Genomic DNA, 22,348 nt, shown 5'->3' with positions numbered 1-22,348 from the left:
CGAACTTATTGCACATTAGGCACTGCATTAGTCTAAGCATAACAGCTCCCATTAGCAGAAATAATAGGCACATGGCACTGTCCAAGTTCACAAAATGTCTGGTTAACATAGGCTACAACCTACACTATTGCCTCTTAATATTAACATTAAAGCTACTTATTTCTGTGAAACAACATCATTTCCCTGAGCCAGTCAACACATACTAAGTGGTCCGATTCCGTCTGTCCTCGTTTGACCTGTGCATTTACTTCGTTTTCCCTTCCTATTATAGTATTGCCCTCGCCCAAGAACCCAAGGCATAGACTCCAGATCGCGTGGCGACCCCTTTGGCTTGTATGTTAAATGTGTTTTCATTTACATCTTTTTTCGGAGCCAACTACAATGTCTTTCCATGTCCCTTTCATTGCGCATAAGCAAGTGCAACAACATGGAGGCTCCAGTTTACAACAGTCTAAATAAACATGAAGTACGCCCACCCCGCATGGCGATTTTTTATGTTCGTAAATTATAACCATGTATTTAATTAAAACATCATAATATAGAGACAAAAATGTGCTAACCATTGTACTTGAACCAGAGCAAACATTAACATTAAGATATGCGGCCACTTAAGACAAACGATGCTTGCTTTAGAAACATGTATATTTGATTTTCGCATGGTTTGTCATTGCAGCACTTTTCTAACACCATTTATGATGACACCATTAACCCAATTACAATTCCAAAGAAATATTTGCCAGTTCAGCCAATTGTTCGAGTACCTCTGTTTTTATTCACAGCGTTTTTTCTTTAAAAAAACACACACTGTTTTCTGGAGCACACCATGAGCCAACCGTTGGTAAGTACTGACGCTGCTATTTTTATGGTATATACGACATCGAACCAAGTGATGGTAAATATGACATTGTATGTCATTCATTACTTAGTGTCACTCTATTACTTAGTGTCACACCTATTTTAAAGGTATCGTAATTCAAAAAGAGGAATAACAACAAAACAAAGGATCGTTCCTACCTGCATTTTGTTTAAATCGGATATAATTTCGTCAAATATAAAAAGTGACTTCGCTGTAAATTCGCCTTGTCAATGAAACAAAGAAGGGTGTCTTTGAACATTCATGACATTAGTGACAGTTTATATGCTTTATTCAGGACGGCGGCGACAATAATCAAACATTTATACACACTATGTACTATGGATTTTTGTTATGTATTGTCATTGTTATAAGAGGCCAGCATTTATTGTGAGGTTGCATTAACATAATTGTTATAATATTCAACATGGCATAAATTGGTTGATTAAAATAGAAATTTTCAATAAAAGGTCGATATTAGACACTCTTTTTTAGCTAGAGAGAGCTCCTCTTTATCACGACAAACGGTAAGATGATTGTTGGCTGGTATAAAGATTTATTTCTCAAGTTCGGCCTTAAAATGTGAACTTTGTATAACGCTGGTATCAAACTAGTTAAATGTTTGTTAATTTAAACCGGATATTTCTAAAACAAAACACAAACAAAGAATTTTGACATATATTGTCGTAAAGTTGTATGTACTTTTCGCCCGTCGATTGACTACCACACCACCAAAAATGTATTTTTGTTGCTTTTACCTTTGTTGGCGATTGACTTATTGATTAAATGAACAATATTACATTACAGCCGATGTTTTATACCAAGAAAGTTTCACGTTTCTTTAACATATGTAATGTAGGCAGTATCTAGAACAGGGTTTAATCCTCTTCAGCAATGAAAACAAAAGTTGAAATATAAATTTTGACAAGTCTGTATGTAATCAAGCGTGCAAACTTCATCAAGCACATTACCCTATAACTGTTAAGGAATTATTTTGCAACATTTAATTGCATGTTATTGGAAGCAAGTTTACTCGTTTGTTACAACTACAAGTAAATGTTTTAAAACCCGGACAATGTTTTATGAATACGTGTAACATATGATATTATTCAAATTTCTCATAATTCCATCATTTTCATGAAAACTGATAAAATCTTTTACTGATTGGTGCTATTATACAATCATGCATTATGCATATGTTTTAAAGAATCTTACGATCCTGGTTAATCAGCTTTTTATTTTATATCGTATTAATGTTTCATATTTCGTCAATTATATTATATAGAACATTGACCTCAAAAGGGAGTAAATATTGTAATATCAGGAACTCTCCATAGTCAAACCATTCTACTGTGTTCACACAAAATATTACGTATAATCAAAATAAATTACATGTTTATAAGAACATATTATAACATTTTAAAAATGCTCTTTAGAAAACTTATGTTGAATCTAGTCCTGTCACAAAATTCTTTAATGTGTAAAAATATCATTAAAATATATGATCAGAACAATAGAGAAAATAAAAAAGTCGAATGAACGAAAAATATTTCACGAGTATGAATGATCAAATTGGTATATAATTATTGTATTTCTTTCTTTATACAAACTGTAGTACATAATTGTTCTTTTCAACCGATAATGTACGTCAATCAAAATGGTCACAGATATTTTGTATTGATGACATAATTTTTGTAACCTCTTCCGCTTTAGGTACTTATAAACCTGAAATAATTTTTAAATCTAGATCATAAAAATGGAAGCAGGAGTGAATGTGCGGATGTTTCGTTGTTGGAGTTTGTGCATATTGATTCTAGTTGCTTTGGTACCTTGGACAACATGTATCGGTACGTGCATGTTTAACATTTTAGTTATCAATTAAAAACAATTCAATTTAATGACAATATTAGAACGTTTCTTATTCCTAAAAGACAGTGTTTTAACAATTATATTTTTCGACGATAACGTGTAAAATTTTTTAGATATGCGGGGTAACAGTTCATATTATACATGAATTATTATCATTAAATTGATTATGTGATAATATGACTATCAAATAGCTAAAATAGCGGCATAACAGGACGGAAATACTATTAGGTTAATGTTATTGAAATAAATTCATTAATATTGAAGGCATGCGTATTGTAACATCGGTTTCCGTCAATAGATTTCAATAGTTTTCGTCTGCAGGTGAAATTTTGCAATGCTGTATTTGAATATTATTGCTTTTTATTTTATGGTTTTGATTGAATTTCTGATTTATCCGTGACAATTATATTTGATAATTTCACAACAAAAATTATCAAAATATAATTTCATCCTTTTCAATGAAGATATGTATTTCTAAAGATTTCTCCATTTGGTACCTCAATTTTATTTGTGCTTAAAAATACGACATTGTTTAAAGCAAACCAAATCTAAAATTGATGAATAACTTAAAATTCAACCGAATAGAAAATAAAGAACTTATTTCAATTCATTCAGTTTACCACACACCACTGTCCGTAAGACATGATTTTCAAATCCATCGTGGCTTTTAGAATATTAACTTATCTGTCAACAATTATTTATTGTCTGTATCAAATAAGTTTTCTTTCTTATGAATGCATGTAGAATTAACAAATCCAAATTTAATTCCTCTGAATCAACACATTTTATTTCTTTCTCCCGTAAGTTTTCAAAATGGCGGTCGCTTACATTTTTAAGGACAGTCTTAAATAAACCTCCGCGAAAAATAACGGAAATAAGCTCGGTATGTTGCAACATGTTCTTATTCTAGAATTGTTTGTTTTAATTATTAAAACCAGCGATAATTCATTTTTTGTATAAAATAGTTAATATCATCACCATTTAACATTTATTTTTTAAACAAGCGATCATTCATTTTTCTTTGCATAAAATTGATAAAATCATCACGATTTAACATTGAATTTTTGACTTACTTTCTTTCTGAAGATTTCATGTTTTTATGAGAAATATGTCTGAAATTGAGGTCTACCAGTGGGAAAGAAAACAGAATTAATATTTAAATTGATATTGTGGAAATTTCATTTGAACTTTGGTTTAAACATATATTAAAAAGAAAATTTGTTTGTTATTTGTGTAAGATGTTGTTTTATTTCATCCTGTGAACTTCAAAAATAGTATTGTCACTCGTGGCTAGGCCATTCATGAGAACACTGTTTTGAAAGCTCACTCAATGAAATAAATTTTCATCTTTCACAGAAACAAACAAAAATTCATTCTCCATTAAATATATGCATTGCTCAAATACTAATGTACATGTATATGTTAATTTGAATAATGTATTAAATTTAATTTCTTTGAGAAGATACTTTTAAGGTTTTGAAACATTTGGTCACATATTATCATTATTCTTTTAAACAAATTACGTTGATTTTTGGAATGGAAGGAACTAATAAAAAAACAGTATCGAGAAAACTTGAAGGATAAATTATTTTCATGATTTTTTAAGCATTTTGTTTAGAAAAAAAAATAGATTTTGAAATTCAAATATTATTGTTGATGTGATAAAGATTTATCGTTATAGCCTTTTGAAATCTGATAAGCTTGTTTTATTGATAATAATTTCCTTGATCGTAGCAATTAACATTGCATATTTTTTTTTTATAAAAAAGAACATTGAAACATTGAATTACAAGGAAAACCTAACAATATTTAGAAATAGTTATCATAATTAGGTTGGGATTATCTTATTATTGAAATAGATAAATTGATTGTTATCACATGACTTACATGTATTTTGTGTATAATTATGACTAAGACGATGTTTAAAAAGTATTTACTTTTGTCTGTACAGTCCGAGATAATAGACAGTATGTCAATCTTTAAAAGCAGATACAAAACAAATAAAACTATGACCGGGCATGACACTGAAGTTTTCATTATGTGATTTTGTAATTAAGTCATTACAACAAATGTTTTCACTGAATGCTTTAAAGAAAATTAAGTTGTTAAGTTATATTACCAATGCAAAATTGCTGTGATTATCATATTTATTAAATTTGCCTTCTTTAAATATTTATTTAGAACAGTTCCGCGTTAGGTTCAAATGCACCAATCAATATATTTTAGATATGGACTGTCCAATATAAAATGTTCAGTGTTTTACTTTGGGAACATGTCATGGGATATTTGTTTTTTTATTTAAATCAGATGAAATCATAATTGGTAGAAAACACCTGCGTATTTATAATAATGCAAGTAAGCGCAGCAACTAAACTCTACCCCAACGCCTACCCCGAAAACAAAATAAAAAGATAAATAAAGTAAATAAAATCCAAAAATACATAAATAGTTTAATGATTTTGATATTAACAAAGAGAAAAACAACAACAACAAAAACAAAGTATAACTTGCCCAATCGACCACTTTTATCTTGAATGTGATAATGTACGTTTGCTCAACGTGACCAGCGACCGTTATTAAACCAGCTTATTGCGAGCGATTACTGTATATTTTGAATTGACACTTTAATAAAAAAGAATATGGTAAACTATGAACTGACAACAATTTGTAGTAACATGCTTAGTTTCTATCTGCTCATTTTATTTATCATTTTTGGCCAAATCGTAATTTTAATAAAAAAATAAACGTTTGTACAAAATGGACAATTATAATACATTAATTCTTTGTAATTCGATAACATTGTGATTGGCTTCTTGTTAAACCTATAACCAACAACACAATGATCAGATTACTAAATTATAATGCTGTGCTTTCATCATAATACTGTAATCACTGTAAGATTTACTATTTATTCATAAAAGGAAGTTCAATGTAACTGATTTAAAGATATTCCAATGCTACACAATATCAATTCCCTTTTCACGTCAAAGTCAATGCGATTTAAAGCAATTAAAACAAGAAATATATTTACAGAGGATAGTTGGCCGAAGTAAAACAGGTAAAAATGCAAAATAATGTTATTTATAAATTTTCAATTAATAAAATGTTAGCATGCTTGCATAATAATGACAGAATATTCATTTTCTTGTAGCTAAGATGATATTCATTTGTAAACATTGAAATTAAATTATGTTATAGCATATTGATAATTTTTCAAAGATAGGCAACTTCTATTGAAGTTATCATTTTGTGATCATTTACAAATTAACCTAAAACATAAGGAACTATACTCATTCCTGTGCATTTTATTTTAGAAATATCTTTTACATTTTTTTTTCATACTGGAAAAACTCCCTTAAATTTTATCTTTGGACTATCCTTAAAATTTTATTTAAGAATTTCGGATTTGTAATGTTGTAATAGAGGGTCATCGTGATATAGTTGAACATGTGTTTAACTCGGCGTAAAAACACGAAAATCAAGCTTGAAAAAAACATACTTTATAACTGTTTTTATATAGATAAATTTGATCGGTTGAATATACTGGGTACATAATTGGTTGGCTGTCGTTATAAAAACGCGTATTGTACTCACTACAGACGAAATAACCTTCTTTTAACGCATAGAAACGGGTTTTGCACGTTAAACAATCCAATAACAGACAAGGTTTTTGCTAGGTTATAGTGATAGAGTGGTCATTTTTATAAACCTGCTAACTGTAAAATATAACGTTATTTTCAGGTTTGTGCAATATGTCGCAAACTATTGAGAGCGCAATTGTTTTTTCAATATTTTTTTTTCAGATATCGCAATATACTGAAGCTATAAATTTCTAATAAAAAACATAATATTCTATTCAAGATAGAAGTGCAATCTTTGTGTGTAAGCTTGACTGGCATTTACAAGAAGTTGTTTAAACGCCTTCGTTTCAATGCCTGTTTCAACACACTATGAAATATTTTTATACAATAGGGCCTCTGACATACATTGTTTTTGGACATAATATTTAATGATTAGATTCTGTACGTCTTACATTTAATTTTAAAGCTTTTTATATAGTTCACAATATATTGCAATGACTGTAAATATCGCAATATATCGCAATATGATTTTTTTAATTATCCACCCCTAGTTATTAATAATGAAACATAATCTTTACACCTCTTGTATGTATAAGGTACATATTGAAATGAATTTTCTGTATAAAGGTCGTTTCCCATCTTCTCCATTCTTAAACTTTCATATTTTTCGCAAACAAATTAAAAATTATATTTCTCTAGATACATTGTATCTTAAAATGTTAGTAAAGTGTTTAACAGTAATTCTTAAAAATAACGATTTAAATTGTAATATGAGTTTACATGTACTCGCTTACCTTAGTTTTACTTATTTCTTTATCATAGGTGCAACTATTTCAAGTATCGAACCTTCATATGGTGGCATTGGAGGAGATGTTAAAGTAACAATATATGGCTCAGGTAAATTTCTTTATTTCATTTCCAGTTATTTCACGCTGTTTTGTTTTTACTAAATGCAACATAAGTTATTTTATCTAGTACATACATGTTTGTAATTAAATTACATATCGTAATATAAAACATTATATTTAAAATAGATGTATTTTTGTGAACTTTAAGCATATGTTCTAATATAACTTAATATAGAACGTATGTGTGTGCATATATTGCAGGCTTTTCAAACCAGTTTAGTCTCAACTCTGATCCGAATGTAGGCAATCTTGTTTTCATATCTAACAACAATGGAAGTGAACATATTTGCGATGTCGTGAAGGAGGGCTCGAACCAAAACCAGATAATGTTTCTTACACCAAGGTTTATTTTTAACTTGAAACTCGTTTATTCCTATCCCTGCAATGTTTTGTTAAGTTTTAGCTAAAATGTAATAAATACATTACTATAATTGTTTTCGAAGATGATTAAACGTATGGTTTCTTGGAAAAAAAACACACTTAAATTAAAGTTTGAACTACATGTATATAGTAAGCGCTTTTCCAACTTACAAATTAGTCTGAACTTCCATCATTTAATAAATTAATGTTTATAGATGACAAAACAACAACAACAAAAGAAAAGCCATCCATAATAACACGTCGATTTAAATTGACAGTTTCTTCCCTTATAGAAATTTAACCAAAATTATTCAATAAAAAATTTGATTCATTTTTCAGTGGTTTAATGGATCACAAACTATATACGGTTAATGTTGTCGTCGACGGGGAACCTATGTCATCGTCAAGCTTATTTAACGTAAGTTCTCAATATATTTAGTGCGTAGTATTTAGCCCATAATTAAAAGAAAATCATTTTGTATATGGAAAATCATATAAAAATAATTTGAATGTTTTCCAAATGTAATCTACAACTAAGTTTATAGTAATACAAAAGGATAGCCTATTTCGGATTTCTGTACACATTTGTATCTATTTCAATCGTATAATGATTTAAAGAACTATTGCAAAGAACATGAAAACTTCACCTCTTAAGAAACTAAAGTTTGTTAATCAAGGGCAACTTGCACTTACTATTACTGCCAAGCACCAACAAAATCAGATTGAAAGCGTGCATCCTTTTCATTATTTTTGTCGTGCTATACATGAAACATGCCATATAATTTCATTCTCACATTTTCAGTGAATAGTCGAGTAACTGACTTAAACTAACAGCCTTATTTGAAAAAATTATTTTTACACTTGCAGTCTTATACTCATTACACACCATGGATTTCTTCGATAACACCAAATTCCGGAATACCAGGTTAGACTATATTTTTTTCTAAAGGAAACGTTTCCGAGATAATGGTATCAAAGGAAAAAGAACCAACTAACAAAGATAGTATGAAGTGTTTAAATAGCATAAGTGACGGATTATATTACTTTATAAATCTAGATCATGAATTGTGAACAATATTACGATCTATATTACCATTATATCTTTTGTAAGTATTATTGCATTATTGATGGTGTACACTGTAAAAATCTATTTAAAGTATCTGCTGTGATCTTTTCTGTACATAGATATATGAATGAACGAATGAATAAATGAATGACTGATTATAATCCAATAAACAAAGCAATAAATAACTGAAAAAAGGAATGCAAAAATGATTTACAAATAGTGTTTGTTCTAATGTAATGACTGATTTGTGTTTTGTTGTCATTAATTATAATTATTGTTTATCTCCGTGCTTAAAAATAAATTTCTTTGAATCTACAATACATTCTTATTGACAAGGGTTATATGTAATCGTACCAATCTATCTCCCTGAGGTTAGGTTAAACTAATTAAACGTTTATATTCATTATGTCAGTAGTACATTTATATATATATTAATGACTTAAAATACACGTAAAAAGGCGATTTTATTATCATTTCAAAGGAACGATAGTGACAATACAAGGCAGAATGATTACAGATAGATACAGCACAGAGTTAGATACAGGATCTAATGGAAGGACTGAAATGATATCACGGTAAATATTGATATTTTAAAATGGGAATCTAATTCACATAACAAGTTCATAGTTTAAAAAGTATTCATTCAGTGATAAACATAGTTTTTTTTCTAAATGAGGCACACGTGTCAATATCTGGAAATAACTGATCCCTCGGACGCTTTTATGCAACAAAATTACATGAAAATTGCAGTTATACACAGTTGTTTTCATAAATAAACTAATTGACAAATTCCATCTGATATATTACCAATAACTGTGAGTAAACCATATTGAAAAAAAAGTATTTTTCTAGTCAATCGTACTGATATCTTTTTTTAATTTACACCTTTATTTTTTAAATCAATTCTACAGCTTAGAGACATTGTAATGCTACATTTTAAGTAATGCCTGTAACCATTTGTAGGGTATATGCTGGTTCAAGCCTCTGTGAACTGTTCAAGGTAGAGAACAAGTAAGCATATGATTTACTTCAATTACTTCTACATGTCATAGTTTGTTTAAATCTTTTAAATATGTGTGTGTTTTTCTCTTTCATTCTATAGAACTAAACAATTGAATTTAACCCATTTAAAGCGATTTTTATTATAAGGAATTGTCAAAATATGTCTAAATACATAAATCAAAGTAAATCCGAAATAGGAAAATATTATTACTCAAATTTAATTCTCCTGGAAAACCTGCGATCAAACAAACTCAGATATTTACTACACCTCGCAATATTCGAACAATGTTTTTACCTACCATTCAAGATTTGGTAACGTGTCAATTATTAATAAGCTTAAGTATTAGATTAATAATTTTATAATATGTTTTATTACTACAGACTATGTAGGAATTTTAAATAAAATATTTGAAATAATATTGAAAATAGAATTAAAAATAAATGATCAACGTTTTCATATTCATATTTGTAATACTTCAGCTACAGCTTGTCTCTCGTAAATGAAGATTTTTATTATGGAACAATTGAATGCAGGACATCAACCTTATTAGTCGGTATGAAATTTATAGATTTTTTACAAAAAAGTGTATTGTTTATTGCCACCCGCCTTTTCGACGAAAAAATGGGGATACAGTAATAGGCTCCGTCCGTCTGTTCGTCCGTCCGTCTGAGCAAACATTTTGGGTTTCGGGGCTATATAACAGTAAAGAGAACAAAAGATAACAATAGTCTCAGTCCGTGATTAAAAGGTTTAGAGGCAAGTGGCCCTTAAGAAAACAAAGAAAATAACAAAGAAAATAGCCCCTAAAGCCAAAATGTTGGAACGTCCGTCCGTCTGTCCGTCCGTCCGTCCGTCCGTGACACTTTTGTGTCCTCTCAATACCTTTGTCATTTATCAAAGGAATCTGAAATAACTTGGTACAAATGTTTGTTATAATAAGACGATGTGTCATGCGCAACAACCAGACCCATACCTCCAAGGTCAAGATCGCAGTTGCTCATTCAAGGTCAACATTGTCTATTTGATGGTATATGTCGTGTCCGGTCCATAGCTTTCTTATCTTTGAAGGGATTTTGTAAATACTTGCCACAATTGTTCACAATAATAAAACGATGTGTCATGCGCAACAACCGGTCACCTACCTCCAAGGTCAAGGACACACTTGGAGGTCAAAGATTAGCATAGTCTATTACAGGGTATATTTTGTGTCCGGTCCATAACTTTTTCATTTATCAAAGGAATCTGAAATAACTTGGCACAAATGTTTGTTATAATAAGACAATGTGTCATGCGCATCAACCAGACCCCTACCTCCAGGGTGAAGGGTGCACTTGCTCATTCAAGGTCAACATTGTCTATTTGAGGATATATGTCGTGTCCGGTCCATAACTTTCTTATCTTTGAAGGGATTTTGTAAATACTTGCCACAATTGTTCACAATAATGAGACAATGTGTCATTCGCAACAACCGGTCACCTACCCACAAGGTCAAGGTCACACTTGGAGGTCAAAGATTAAGTTAGTCTTTTACAGGGTATATTTTGTGTCCAGTCCATAACTGTTTCATAGGAGTCTATGACACCTCGACCCCTTGACACCTCGACCCCTTGACACCTCGACCCCTTAGACATCTCGACCCCTGACGCTTAGACCCCTAAGACACTTAGACCCCTTAAATATACCGGACATTTCGACCCCTTAATTAATGTATTGTTATATAAGGAAAGACCGTGCTTTTTTAAAAATAAAAAAAAACAAAGTAATGACTAGTTTAGAACATTTTCAGCCGTTTAATAATCATTTATGTATATTATTTACAAAAACAGTAATACAAATAAATATGCATGTACACACATTTCATTGAAATAACAATACATAGAATACGCAGACACTATCACTCTCTTTATATACAAGTATGTAATAAGTACAATATTTACAATATATATACTTTTTGAAACTGTATTTTTGTATGTCTTATTGATAATCTTTTTCCAATTATACATTTCCTTGTCTGAATGATCAACGGAATTGTCTTGATCAGGTGTTGCTTGGTCTGAAGGAGTGTCACAGCAAATACTACAAGTGAACTGTACGACGCTTAAACGTTTACGTGCCTTGTAATAATCGATTCTACTGATACCTGCAAAATACAAATTTTTCATCTTATAACAAAATTAAAAAAAATAAAGTTATGTTTTATTGATAATACATGTATATATCGTTCTAATGAGCGATAATCGGATTAGTATCGGCACGCGCCGGTGTTAATCCAATTACGTGTCACTGAATAAACACATACATGTATGACCGATAATTTGATTATTAAACGGCACGCGCCGGTGTTTATCCTATCACGTGTCACTGATTAAACACATACATGTATGACATTAAACCAGCACACGGGAGATGTATGATGATAATTTATTAAAGTCATTTTCATTTTTTGTGGTCAAAATATGTATGAAAGTGATTAAATGTGTATCAAAAATAAATCCTTTTTATTTAAAAAAAATTTTGGATACAGTTTGATGCACGCTCATTCTAATTTTCACCGTTACGAATTTTAATTGTTTAAGTAATGAGTCATATATATTTTTTGTACATATCTGACATACCAAGTCAATAAATATATCTTAAACTATATCATTCATCTAAAATTACTGTAGTTTTTTTATTTTGATAAATATGGCGGTCAGCTTCCGTTAATTATTACGCAGTCAATAATTACATTTCCGTTAACTATTACACACAATTCTATATTTCATTTAGTATAAACGTTCATTGCCAATGTAACATTATTATGTCTTACAAAACAATAAACTGAAGTTTACAAATTTTTAGTTATTATTATTACGACTTACGTATGAATTATATGTAAATGGAAAAATGAAACATTACTCACCAGTATTGCAGGTTCTGTGTTGCACCTTCTCACAAATGTCACACGTAACGACATGTTGGGGAACAGTCTCCTTGCACGCAATACACAAAACGGACAATATCATTTAATAACTAATCATTTAATAAATTAATATGATTATGACAAATATACACACAAAAATAAAAGTCTGTAATAATATTCCTCCACTTATTTATCAGACAATATTAATAGGAAACACGCTTAATATTAATAAAACTGAAATGTTGTAGTAAATACGCGTTTTTATGTATATCTTCACAAGTTTGAGTAAATGATATTATTAAGAAATGTGTGTAAATAATTAGCAAAAGCTTTCTATAACATCAATACTCATTTGTAACGCGTGATGTTACATATTTAATAAATATTTCTTACTTAATGCGCTAATAACGAAATTAAATTATAAATTAGCATCTTTACATTAAACAACGGGACTTTAATCCGATTTTAGTCCGTAATTAAACAAATGAAAACTGTGATTAGTTTATTAATCACCAAAATTAGATTTTTAAAAAAAATGTAAATTTTGCAACTGATATGTCAGAAAAACAAATAAATTTAAACAAAAATCTTAAAGATTATATATAAGTCTTACAATATTTTCAAAATATATTAACGGTTCTTTTAAAGTCCAACATTTAAAACAGGGGTCGAAATGTCTTAGTCAGTAGGGGTCGAAAAGTCATCTTACAAGGGGTCTAAGAGTCAAGGGGTCTAGATGTCATCTTAATATCCTAAGGGGTCGAGAAGTCAAGGGGTCTAGATGTCTTACTTGCTTTCATAGATCAAAGGATTTTGACACTAATAGTCACTATAATAAGACAATGTGTCATGCGCAACACCTGCATCCCTACCTCCAAGTTCAAGGTCACACTCAGAGGTCAAAAGTTAAAATAAAGTTAGTCTCTTTTAGGGTATATTTTGTGGCTGATCAAGAACTTCTTCAGGATTTTGAAATAACTAGGCACAAATAGTCACAATGATAAGTGGATATGTCATGCATAACACATATGTCCCTACCTTCAAGGTCAAGGTGAAAAAAGGAGGTCAAAGATTTACATAGTCTGTAATTGGGTATATTTTGTGTCCAGTCCATAACCTGGGATTTTAAAAATACTTTGCATAAATAATTTCAAAAAATAAGATGATATGTTAGGTGCAAAACATGGATCTCTACATCCAAGGTCACACTTAAAGGTCAAAGTTGACAAAGTCTGTTATAGGGTATATTTTGTGTCTGATCTACAACTTCTACAAAGTTAAAGGAATTTTGAAAATACTTGGCACAAATAATAATATTGATAAGACGATATGTGATGCAGAACACCTGCACCCCTACCTCCAAGGTCATGGTCCCACTTAGAGGTCCAAGGTTAACATGATAGTATTTAAAATTCCGTGTTTCATTTTACTAGTATTTTTTTAATGAATTTATTGTTGCATTTGCAGATCTAGCATTGATCATAATGTTGGACTGAAAGTCCTAAAATCCATATCTCAATCTTTTGAAGTAGCACAATTTAATGCTTCATATAAACTTCCCAGAGGCGGGGGAAGTTGGTAACTCTGTTACAAATTCTTGTTTTGTTTGTTTTATTTTTTCAAAGCTCAAACAGTTTTCATTGATGTGAAACTGCTAGCATATTCTCTATAAAATGTTTATATGCATTTTGTACATGCGTAGTGAATGTCAGGTCGATATTTCGCCTGTCATGTGACAATAATTACGCCTGACACCACAAAACGTTCATGTGCATCTCATATGCCGAAAAGCTTTCAGAGTCCTCAGCCTGTCATATGTATCTAAATAAATTCCTAGTAGGGCTTGATTTTAAAAATGAGTTTGAACCAAGGATCATTGCAAAATAGAAGCAATTTTGATTCAGTTTTATTTCACAGATGACATTTTGTATGAAATATAATTGAAATGTATATTCGTTCAAAAGATATTAATCCCTCAATCATATTGAGTCTATCAAACTGATTTTAAGTATTATGGTGCTCATTCAAAAACTGAAAGTGTTGATAAAACCACGCTTAAGCAATCAATACTCAATGCATTCTTTTCGATTTAAGATTCATTTCATTATGCTGCCCAAGAGTAACATGACATTATTCTACCAAACAGGCACATTTCATTGTACTACCAACCCGATACATTTCATGATACAACCACACAGATATATTTCACTATCCTACCAAAGATATACGTTTCATGGTACACCCAAACATATAAATTCATTATTACTACCATACGGATACGTTTCCTGATACAACCAAAAAGAAACATTCTAATGTACTACCATACAGATATATTCATTATACTACTAAACATATACAAAACATTTTTATGCAAAACATATACGTTTAATAATACTACCAAACAGGTACACTTTCCAATGCACACATGATTTATTCTATATTACATAGCACACGATATATTATGATATTCATGTACATTGCAGGATTTCTAAATCTCAGTTACATTGTTGAACCACCATACGGAAGGTAGGAATAATTATTGCATTTTATCAGATTGTTTTATGTTTTGTCTTAAAATATTTATTGTCAAATTTATTTTATTAGTGCCCAACCTATTCATGTTTGGATTTGTATTAGTAAACTCTGTATTGCTAAAGCTACAGTCTCACTTACATCCTGGCAGAGCCCCGGCAAAGCCCGGTAGACGTCCGGGTGATCCCGGAACGACCGGGGTACGACCGGGAACAACCTGGAGTACATCCGTAACTCGGCCGGCAACGTCTGGGATGATCCAGGATGATCCGGAAACATCCGGCATTCGACCCCGGATGGAATAAAATATTTAATATCACCGGGGTGGTCCGGTATGATCCGGGAAGGTATAGCTTTGCCGGCTTCATCCTTAGCTCTGCCGGGAACGTCCGGGGTTATATCGGGGAAGTACCGTAGATCTGTCGGCACAAACCGGGGATGATCCGGGGTATGATATAGCCGGTAGAGCTACGACAGAGCTACGGTAGAGCCCCGGTATATGCCAGCAGAGCCCCGGTAACCAAAGGCAGAGCCCCGGAGGATAAAGGTAGAGCTACGTTGATCCCGGTAGATCCCCGGCAAAGCCCGGATCATTTCAAAAGAATAACGACAATTTGTGATGATTGCACTTGTTTGTATTAAAACCCTTCCCGTTTCCCTTCTATCCAGTATGGCATAAGGATTTTTTCAGAAAATCATCTTTTAAAATTACTATTTCTGGAACAAAGGGATTTAAAATTTATTAAAAATAAAAAAGTATCAATGTTAAAATTTTTTGGGGCGTTTTAATTTCCCCCGGGGTTTACCGGGCTTTTCCTGGATTCCCTGGCCCCTCCCGGATGACTGGGTTTCCTGTTTGGGCTCGGGCCGGGGCTTTTCCGGCGTCTTTTCCGGGAAAGGGCCGGGAAGACCGGCATAAACCCGGAGTTTTAAACTTTGGCTCTCCCTTTGGATGCCCGACCATGCTGGGGGGTTAGTTGGGAATTTACGAAAGTGTTCCCGGGGGGTAAGTGTGACCGAAAAAAAATTTTCACCCGGATCTTTCCCCCGGAAATCCCCCCTGGTTAAAATTTCCCGGGGGAGGGTTTCCTTTGGGCTCCCCGGGAAGTAAGTGAGCCAAAGTTAAAGCTAAAGATATTAAAATTTAAATTTGAACATTGTTTTTTAAATGATGTCCTTCAAAGAATGACTTAATCCATTTTAGTGACATTTTTAATAAAACTTAATTTGCATATTTTGTACTGCTTTCATTTCCAAACATGTATATATACATTAAACAAGTTGTTTTTTTTCAAATTCAAAAATCCTGAATGAATAGATAAGTATGAAATATGCTAGTTAAAAGTACAAAGTTAATATTATACAAGGTATGTCACTGTTATTTATTCAAAATGGTTAAAGATACGATATTTAAGGTATATGTTTATCATTTGTTATTTTTCAATTTAGATCCGTTTCGTATCCGCAGCTATATCACGTGTCATACAATGATATAATATATATGTTCCAGCAATACGCAGGTATCTCAATATTGATACTCTTTTAGTGTAGTACAATTGTATATGCAAAAATATTTTAGTTCGATTTAGTTGAAAGATATTAGCTTATTGAAAAACTCTCGAATCCGTTCCTGGAACCAACCAGTACTAAACAATGCGTAAAGTTTCTTGCTGGATGAAACAACGGTTTGCCCCTGACGAGGGTTTGATCCCCCCCGCGGTCAGCAATCCTTTGATTACTGGTCCGACGCGTTCACCACTCGGCCACGCCAAACTTAATATTGTTTGGTTTCCAAGCACCTTTGAACTTGTTGTTTGTCATTTTTGACAACATTCTTGAAACAATTGATTATGTATATTTTCAACTTTCAAAATCAGATATCACAAACATCAGTCACTCTAATGGAAGTGTGGCCGGAGGACTTATTCTTACGATATATGGAAGACATTTTGGCGGTAGACTGTCATCAAAGAGAGCTTACATCGATGGTAATTATTTGATAATTATAGCGCATACATACTGTTTTATTTTCACAATGTATAATTATAATATATTAGTATTAGATCTTGTAGTATTTCTTGCTTACGGTTACAGTATAGAAAAGACATTTAATCGTCTCATGCCTTTGAAATCATATGGTCAGAAATAAGTAAGAAAAACTATGAAAATATAATCGTTTTGATGAAAGTACTAGATTGCATTACAGTTATGTGTTTTTTAGATACGCCGTGCGTTGTGACAGAAGTAATGCCAGGTAAACACATTACATGCCATGTAGCAGCAAAGCCGGAAATATTAGGTTCTGACTTTGAAGGAAATAGAGGCGTGAACTACGAATACTGGACAAACATGACTATAGATGGTATAGAAACCATCCTGTGGCTCGATAATCTTGACCCGGGTTATAATTTTCAACGGCTTGACGCAGCCAATCTTGATTTCGATGATGTAAATGGTACAAGAGGTCGGCATGCTGGTAAATTCACATTTTATTTCAAGCCACCTCACACTGGGCATTACCGGATCACCGTAGAAATGTATATGAGAGGAGGAGGAGCAGCCAAACTATATATGGATGGCGTAAGTAGCGAAATTTTAAATTTCCATTACTTTAACAGTGTATTGGCCGGTTTGTGCAGGTCAGATCATGCCGTATGTGAACAACATATAATATGTTTAACAACATATTACATTTTATCAATTATTGATTTATTTTTTAAACAAATTTAAGGTTGAGAAAATGTCATCTTCTTTCCGATACGGACATTCAAGAACGATGGATGTCATTCTACATAACGAAGTAAAGTAAGTTTATTCAAAGATACATAAATTACACAAATATTTTCATTCGTCAGTAATTATTTTTTCTCTATAGTTAAAACTTTTGATACAAAGATTGCCAGTGAGAAGTATAGCAAGTATTATAGTGATTACTACGACAGGGACACCAGCCGTTCGTGGGACAGACGTTATTCGAGACCTCTGATAGTCCAAAACAAACTTTAACAAATACATAGGGGATATTAAAGTTTTTCTATTAATACGGGACTTATTTTCAATGTTTGATACGAAATTTGATAATATATATTTTGACCATATAATTCGGAAAACTTCTCCTTTTATTTTGTGTATTGGCTGCATGAAGAAGAAATGTCCGGTAAGTCAACAGTGAAAATATACAAATATGTTTAATTGCAGTGAAACATGTTTTACAGTAAGAGTACGAAAACATTTTATTTCAATAACATATCTCAATATTTGATTGATATGAATTTATGAATAAAACTGATTATTTGAAATAAGTCGAACTTTATCCTATATTGTTTTAACATTTGAGTAATCTTGAATCGAGTAAATTTCGGCTGATGTGAAAATATTATTTATCGGTAGCGTAAAGGTTTTATCTTTGGTTTTAACACGTTTCAGTAAATTTATAATTATCTGACGAATCTGTATTAAATATAGCACATGATAATTATATATGTATTTATCGCATGATTTTGAATTGTGTCTTTGTTTGTTCTAAGTCATTGTATATTGTAAACTTTCAATGGAAATTTCAAACTGTATTGATATATAACAGGGCTGTTTATTTCCTTTGAATTAAAATGAAAATAAATAAATTGATACATAAGAGTTGATTTTCTTTTTGCATCGAGTATTTATCATTTTTTTTTTTAAAGAGGTTGGAATAGAGCAAGGGAAACACATAATACAAGTAGCAAAACATAGATTAAAGAGATGCAATTTGTTCCCACACTTATGTCATAGGCCTACTGTAAAATGTACAAAACGTTACTCATTAAGTAGTATATTCACAAGACCTACAATTGAAGGATACGTCAACTGAAAGAGTTATTACCTCTTACAAAAGTTAAAGGCATTTACATTCACCTAATTGACTTATTATCATATATAGCTAAAAGGTAGCTTTCGTCAGCATTAGTAGGAATTTGCTTTACATTTAAAACAATCAGGAAAGGGCACACGAGGAGGAAAATACTGAACATATACGAATTTTTTTTGCTTATTTCTGTGACAAAAATAGTGAAATTGCAATAGAATAGTTCTAATCGATGACACCGGTTAATAACGGGGTTATAACACTGGCTAGGACGACATCTGCAAAACAGTCACGCGGCCAGACGGCCTAGACATATTTTAGTACAGAATCCATTCTCGATGTGCCCCAAGCCAATGTTATACTATTTTAATTGAATAATTCCAAATTTTGTTGCTATTACTAAACAAATACCAAATAACATTTTACAGATATCTATTTCAATTGATTTACCATTCGACTGAAGGAAGTGTTTACATGAATACAAAAGCAAAATATTATAATACGACATTTACAAACACTATGGTTAAAAAAGCGGACCAAGAACAGCAGAGAATAAAGATAACGTCTACTGTCCTAAATGAGGTTCAGGTATGAAAATTATATTACTTTTCAATAACAGTGATATATTTGTAAATCCTTTTAAAAGAATTTTTCAATAGAAATATTTTAACTTTAAAGCGAGTAATAATATAATTTTATAATTGATTGTCTTTTTATAAAAGCGTTATGACGCGTCGCTGTAATTTGCATATTTTCATTTTGGCGAACACTAATAATTGCCTTTTTTAATCGGTGTGTTTGTTTGTGTTATTTATACTAAAGACTAATATGACATTGTTTTAACTGTTATTTGAAAGCGATTGAGTTATGATACTACTTTGTTAATTCAAACAGAAGAGTATTGAATGAATTAACGATAGTCTGTATTTCTTAGATAGTTCCGTTAACTGAAACAATGTCATTTTACTTTTAATTGAAATATGTTAATATATTAATATAATAATAAAAATCCTATTTTCATTTCATTTTTCTTAATAGAATAATAAAATCTGATTTGCAGGATCTCGTTTTCATAAGAGAATTAAAGCAGAATCATGTTTTTGAGGTTCAAACGGTTACAATAGATTCAGTGTCGCATGATTTGTTCAGGTTTGGATTGTATGGTGTATTTACAGGTAGACATATAATTAATCAAATACTGATGTTGTTTATTGTCAAAAGAAACGTACCGCATAATACTTCAAATTTAATGTCCATTGATTAAAAACTATCATTGTAATCGAATGCTTTTGAGACAAAGTCATAGACTAGTAAAATTTCAGCGTGAAGTACATGTTTTGATAATAATCTTTTATATTTGCCGGGTAAAACAAAATGTTTTCACAAATTCAGTACAAAAAAGAAACAAACAAATTTATTTTACAAACGCTTACATATTCATCAAAAGATACTTTTCTTTGTAGAACCATTGTCTATATCATTTACTGAAAAAGAAATCCAAGATTCACTGTTGGCTTTGCCAATATGGGGACCGCACGAATCGGTTTCAGTTAAGAGAAGTTATAGTCCAGCTTTATCAATACCAACTTTTACTTATGAAATCACGTTCATCACTACAAGAGGTAAGTGCTAGTTTTGCTTTATATAACTTGTTTAATATTTATAAATAAGATGGAGTTTTCAAAGAATAGCGAAATTTCGTTGGTGCAAATAAGTTTATAAAGATTCGATTACGGATTTGGCTATGAATTTGTTTCTCTGAGAGATCTTTTGCAATCGTTGAGGTGACTGAATAATACTCATTAGGAAAGAAACAACCATGAATTTGAACCGAATTTGTTATCATATTGTTTAATGAAAACCAAACACATCATTTCCAAATGCTTGTCATTCAATCACTTATTATCTATACGTATTCTACATGTATTTGAGTCACAATGAATATATGTTTTGCAGGATTTCTTCCACTTATTGACGTAATTCAAGTCGGAGACAATAACCTAATCCCTCACAAGGTGACAAAAGTCCAATCAGGAGTTCCAGATTTAGACACAGTTGTTCTAATGCTTGAAGGAACTGTTTCAAAACCATTTTCACTGCAATTACTGAATGCAGGAAATATCACCGTACGTTTAAGAGGAGATGCATTCGAAATAAAAAAATGCCTGTTAAATGATATAATATGATGTTTCATTTTGCTTGTGCACGATGCATATTATTAGATTCGTCCTTGATGTTTTGAGATTCAACATTTATTTTACACCTATTAAAATGTTACCAAGGAATTTCAAGCATTTGCTACACTTGACTGTCCAATACGAATCATTTTTTCGGAACAAATGTATTCAATTTATCCATGTTTTCATTTTCAGAATTCATAACAATTTTATGTGCTTTTCCTTAGTAACTAAGGGTATGAAATAGATATTTTACGATACATTGTTGAATAATATACAGATTCCATTGAACGGGTACTTAACTGTACTCGTTAAATGGAATTCCTCTTTCTTCTCAAAATCATAGAATAACCTCTGAATATTACGATTCTTCAGTTGCACATGCATTCAATTCAATATATATTAAAGGAAGCAGCATATTATATCGCAACGTTTTTCTTCACACTTCTAAATATATATAATATTCTTCACTTCAGTTGGAGCCAGTTTTAAATGATATGTTTGAGTCAAAATGTCCAGGGAATCTTGACGGCAAGAGCTCTTTCAATTATGATAGTTTTGAAGAAAGAAGCTACTCTTATAGTGATTTCAGATGGCATAGGGTTCGAAGTACAGAAGCATTTTGTGGACGATATGCACTTATAAATCCAAGCCTGATATATAGTGATCGTCATGGAACCCAACTAATACGATATGGAATGGTAATATTAATTATGTAATACATTGTGTACCGATCAGCAATAAAAGAAATGTTTCGATTTTTCTTTTTTCTTCGTTATGAGACGTCGTTAAGGTATGGCTTTATGCCAGTTACATTGAGTATATATCTTTATTTAAATCATTTATAATTTTCATTTAATGAAAAATGTATTATAGTTGAATTTTGATCCTTTTCTTGAATTTTGCTTTCGTCGATCTTACTAGAACTGATCACTGTTAGCTGTATGTTAGAAGAATATATGTGTACATATGGGGTAAATGAGAAAACCGCGTTATGACGAAAAACGTATTTTATTATTCTATTTTTATGTCTTATAAGTAAAAATAACTGCAGACAGAAATTGATTAAGCTACATCATTAACTGTGTAACAGACACACCATGAGTGATGTGGATTTTATTTAAAGAATAAGTATTCACTGAATATCATAAACTAGACCAAAGCTAATTGTTGGTATAATCACCTCAATTATTCATTCAAAATGCATAAGTCTGTACAGAAGTAAAGAAAAGAAATACGTGTAAGCATTGAGA

The 22,348-nt window shown here is 31.2% G+C and overlaps 1 protein-coding gene across 1 annotated transcript; it reads left to right on the top strand.

Moving 5' to 3' along the window:
• Window positions 1–15,030: 15,030 nt before the first annotated feature.
• On the top strand, window positions 15,031–20,741 carry LOC132726417 (fibrocystin-L-like). Its single transcript, XM_060711732.1, has 9 exons — window positions 15,031–15,068; window positions 16,524–16,594; window positions 16,952–17,062; window positions 17,296–17,654; window positions 17,806–17,879; window positions 19,347–19,506; window positions 19,979–20,093; window positions 20,382–20,540; window positions 20,725–20,741. Exons 2-9 carry the CDS (start codon window positions 16,576–16,578, stop codon window positions 20,739–20,741), a joined length of 1,014 nt encoding a protein of 337 aa, XP_060567715.1. The 5' UTR covers window positions 15,031–15,068; window positions 16,524–16,575.
• The last annotated feature ends 1,607 nt before the right edge of the window (window positions 20,742–22,348 follow it).

This window comes from Ruditapes philippinarum, unplaced genomic scaffold (genome assembly GCF_026571515.1).
Source record: "Ruditapes philippinarum isolate M1 unplaced genomic scaffold, ASM2657151v2 ctg2772_1_1_1_1, whole genome shotgun sequence".
Taxonomy (NCBI): domain Eukaryota; kingdom Metazoa; phylum Mollusca; class Bivalvia; order Venerida; family Veneridae; genus Ruditapes; species Ruditapes philippinarum.
This window is presented reverse-complemented; position numbering and strand designations above follow the sequence as displayed.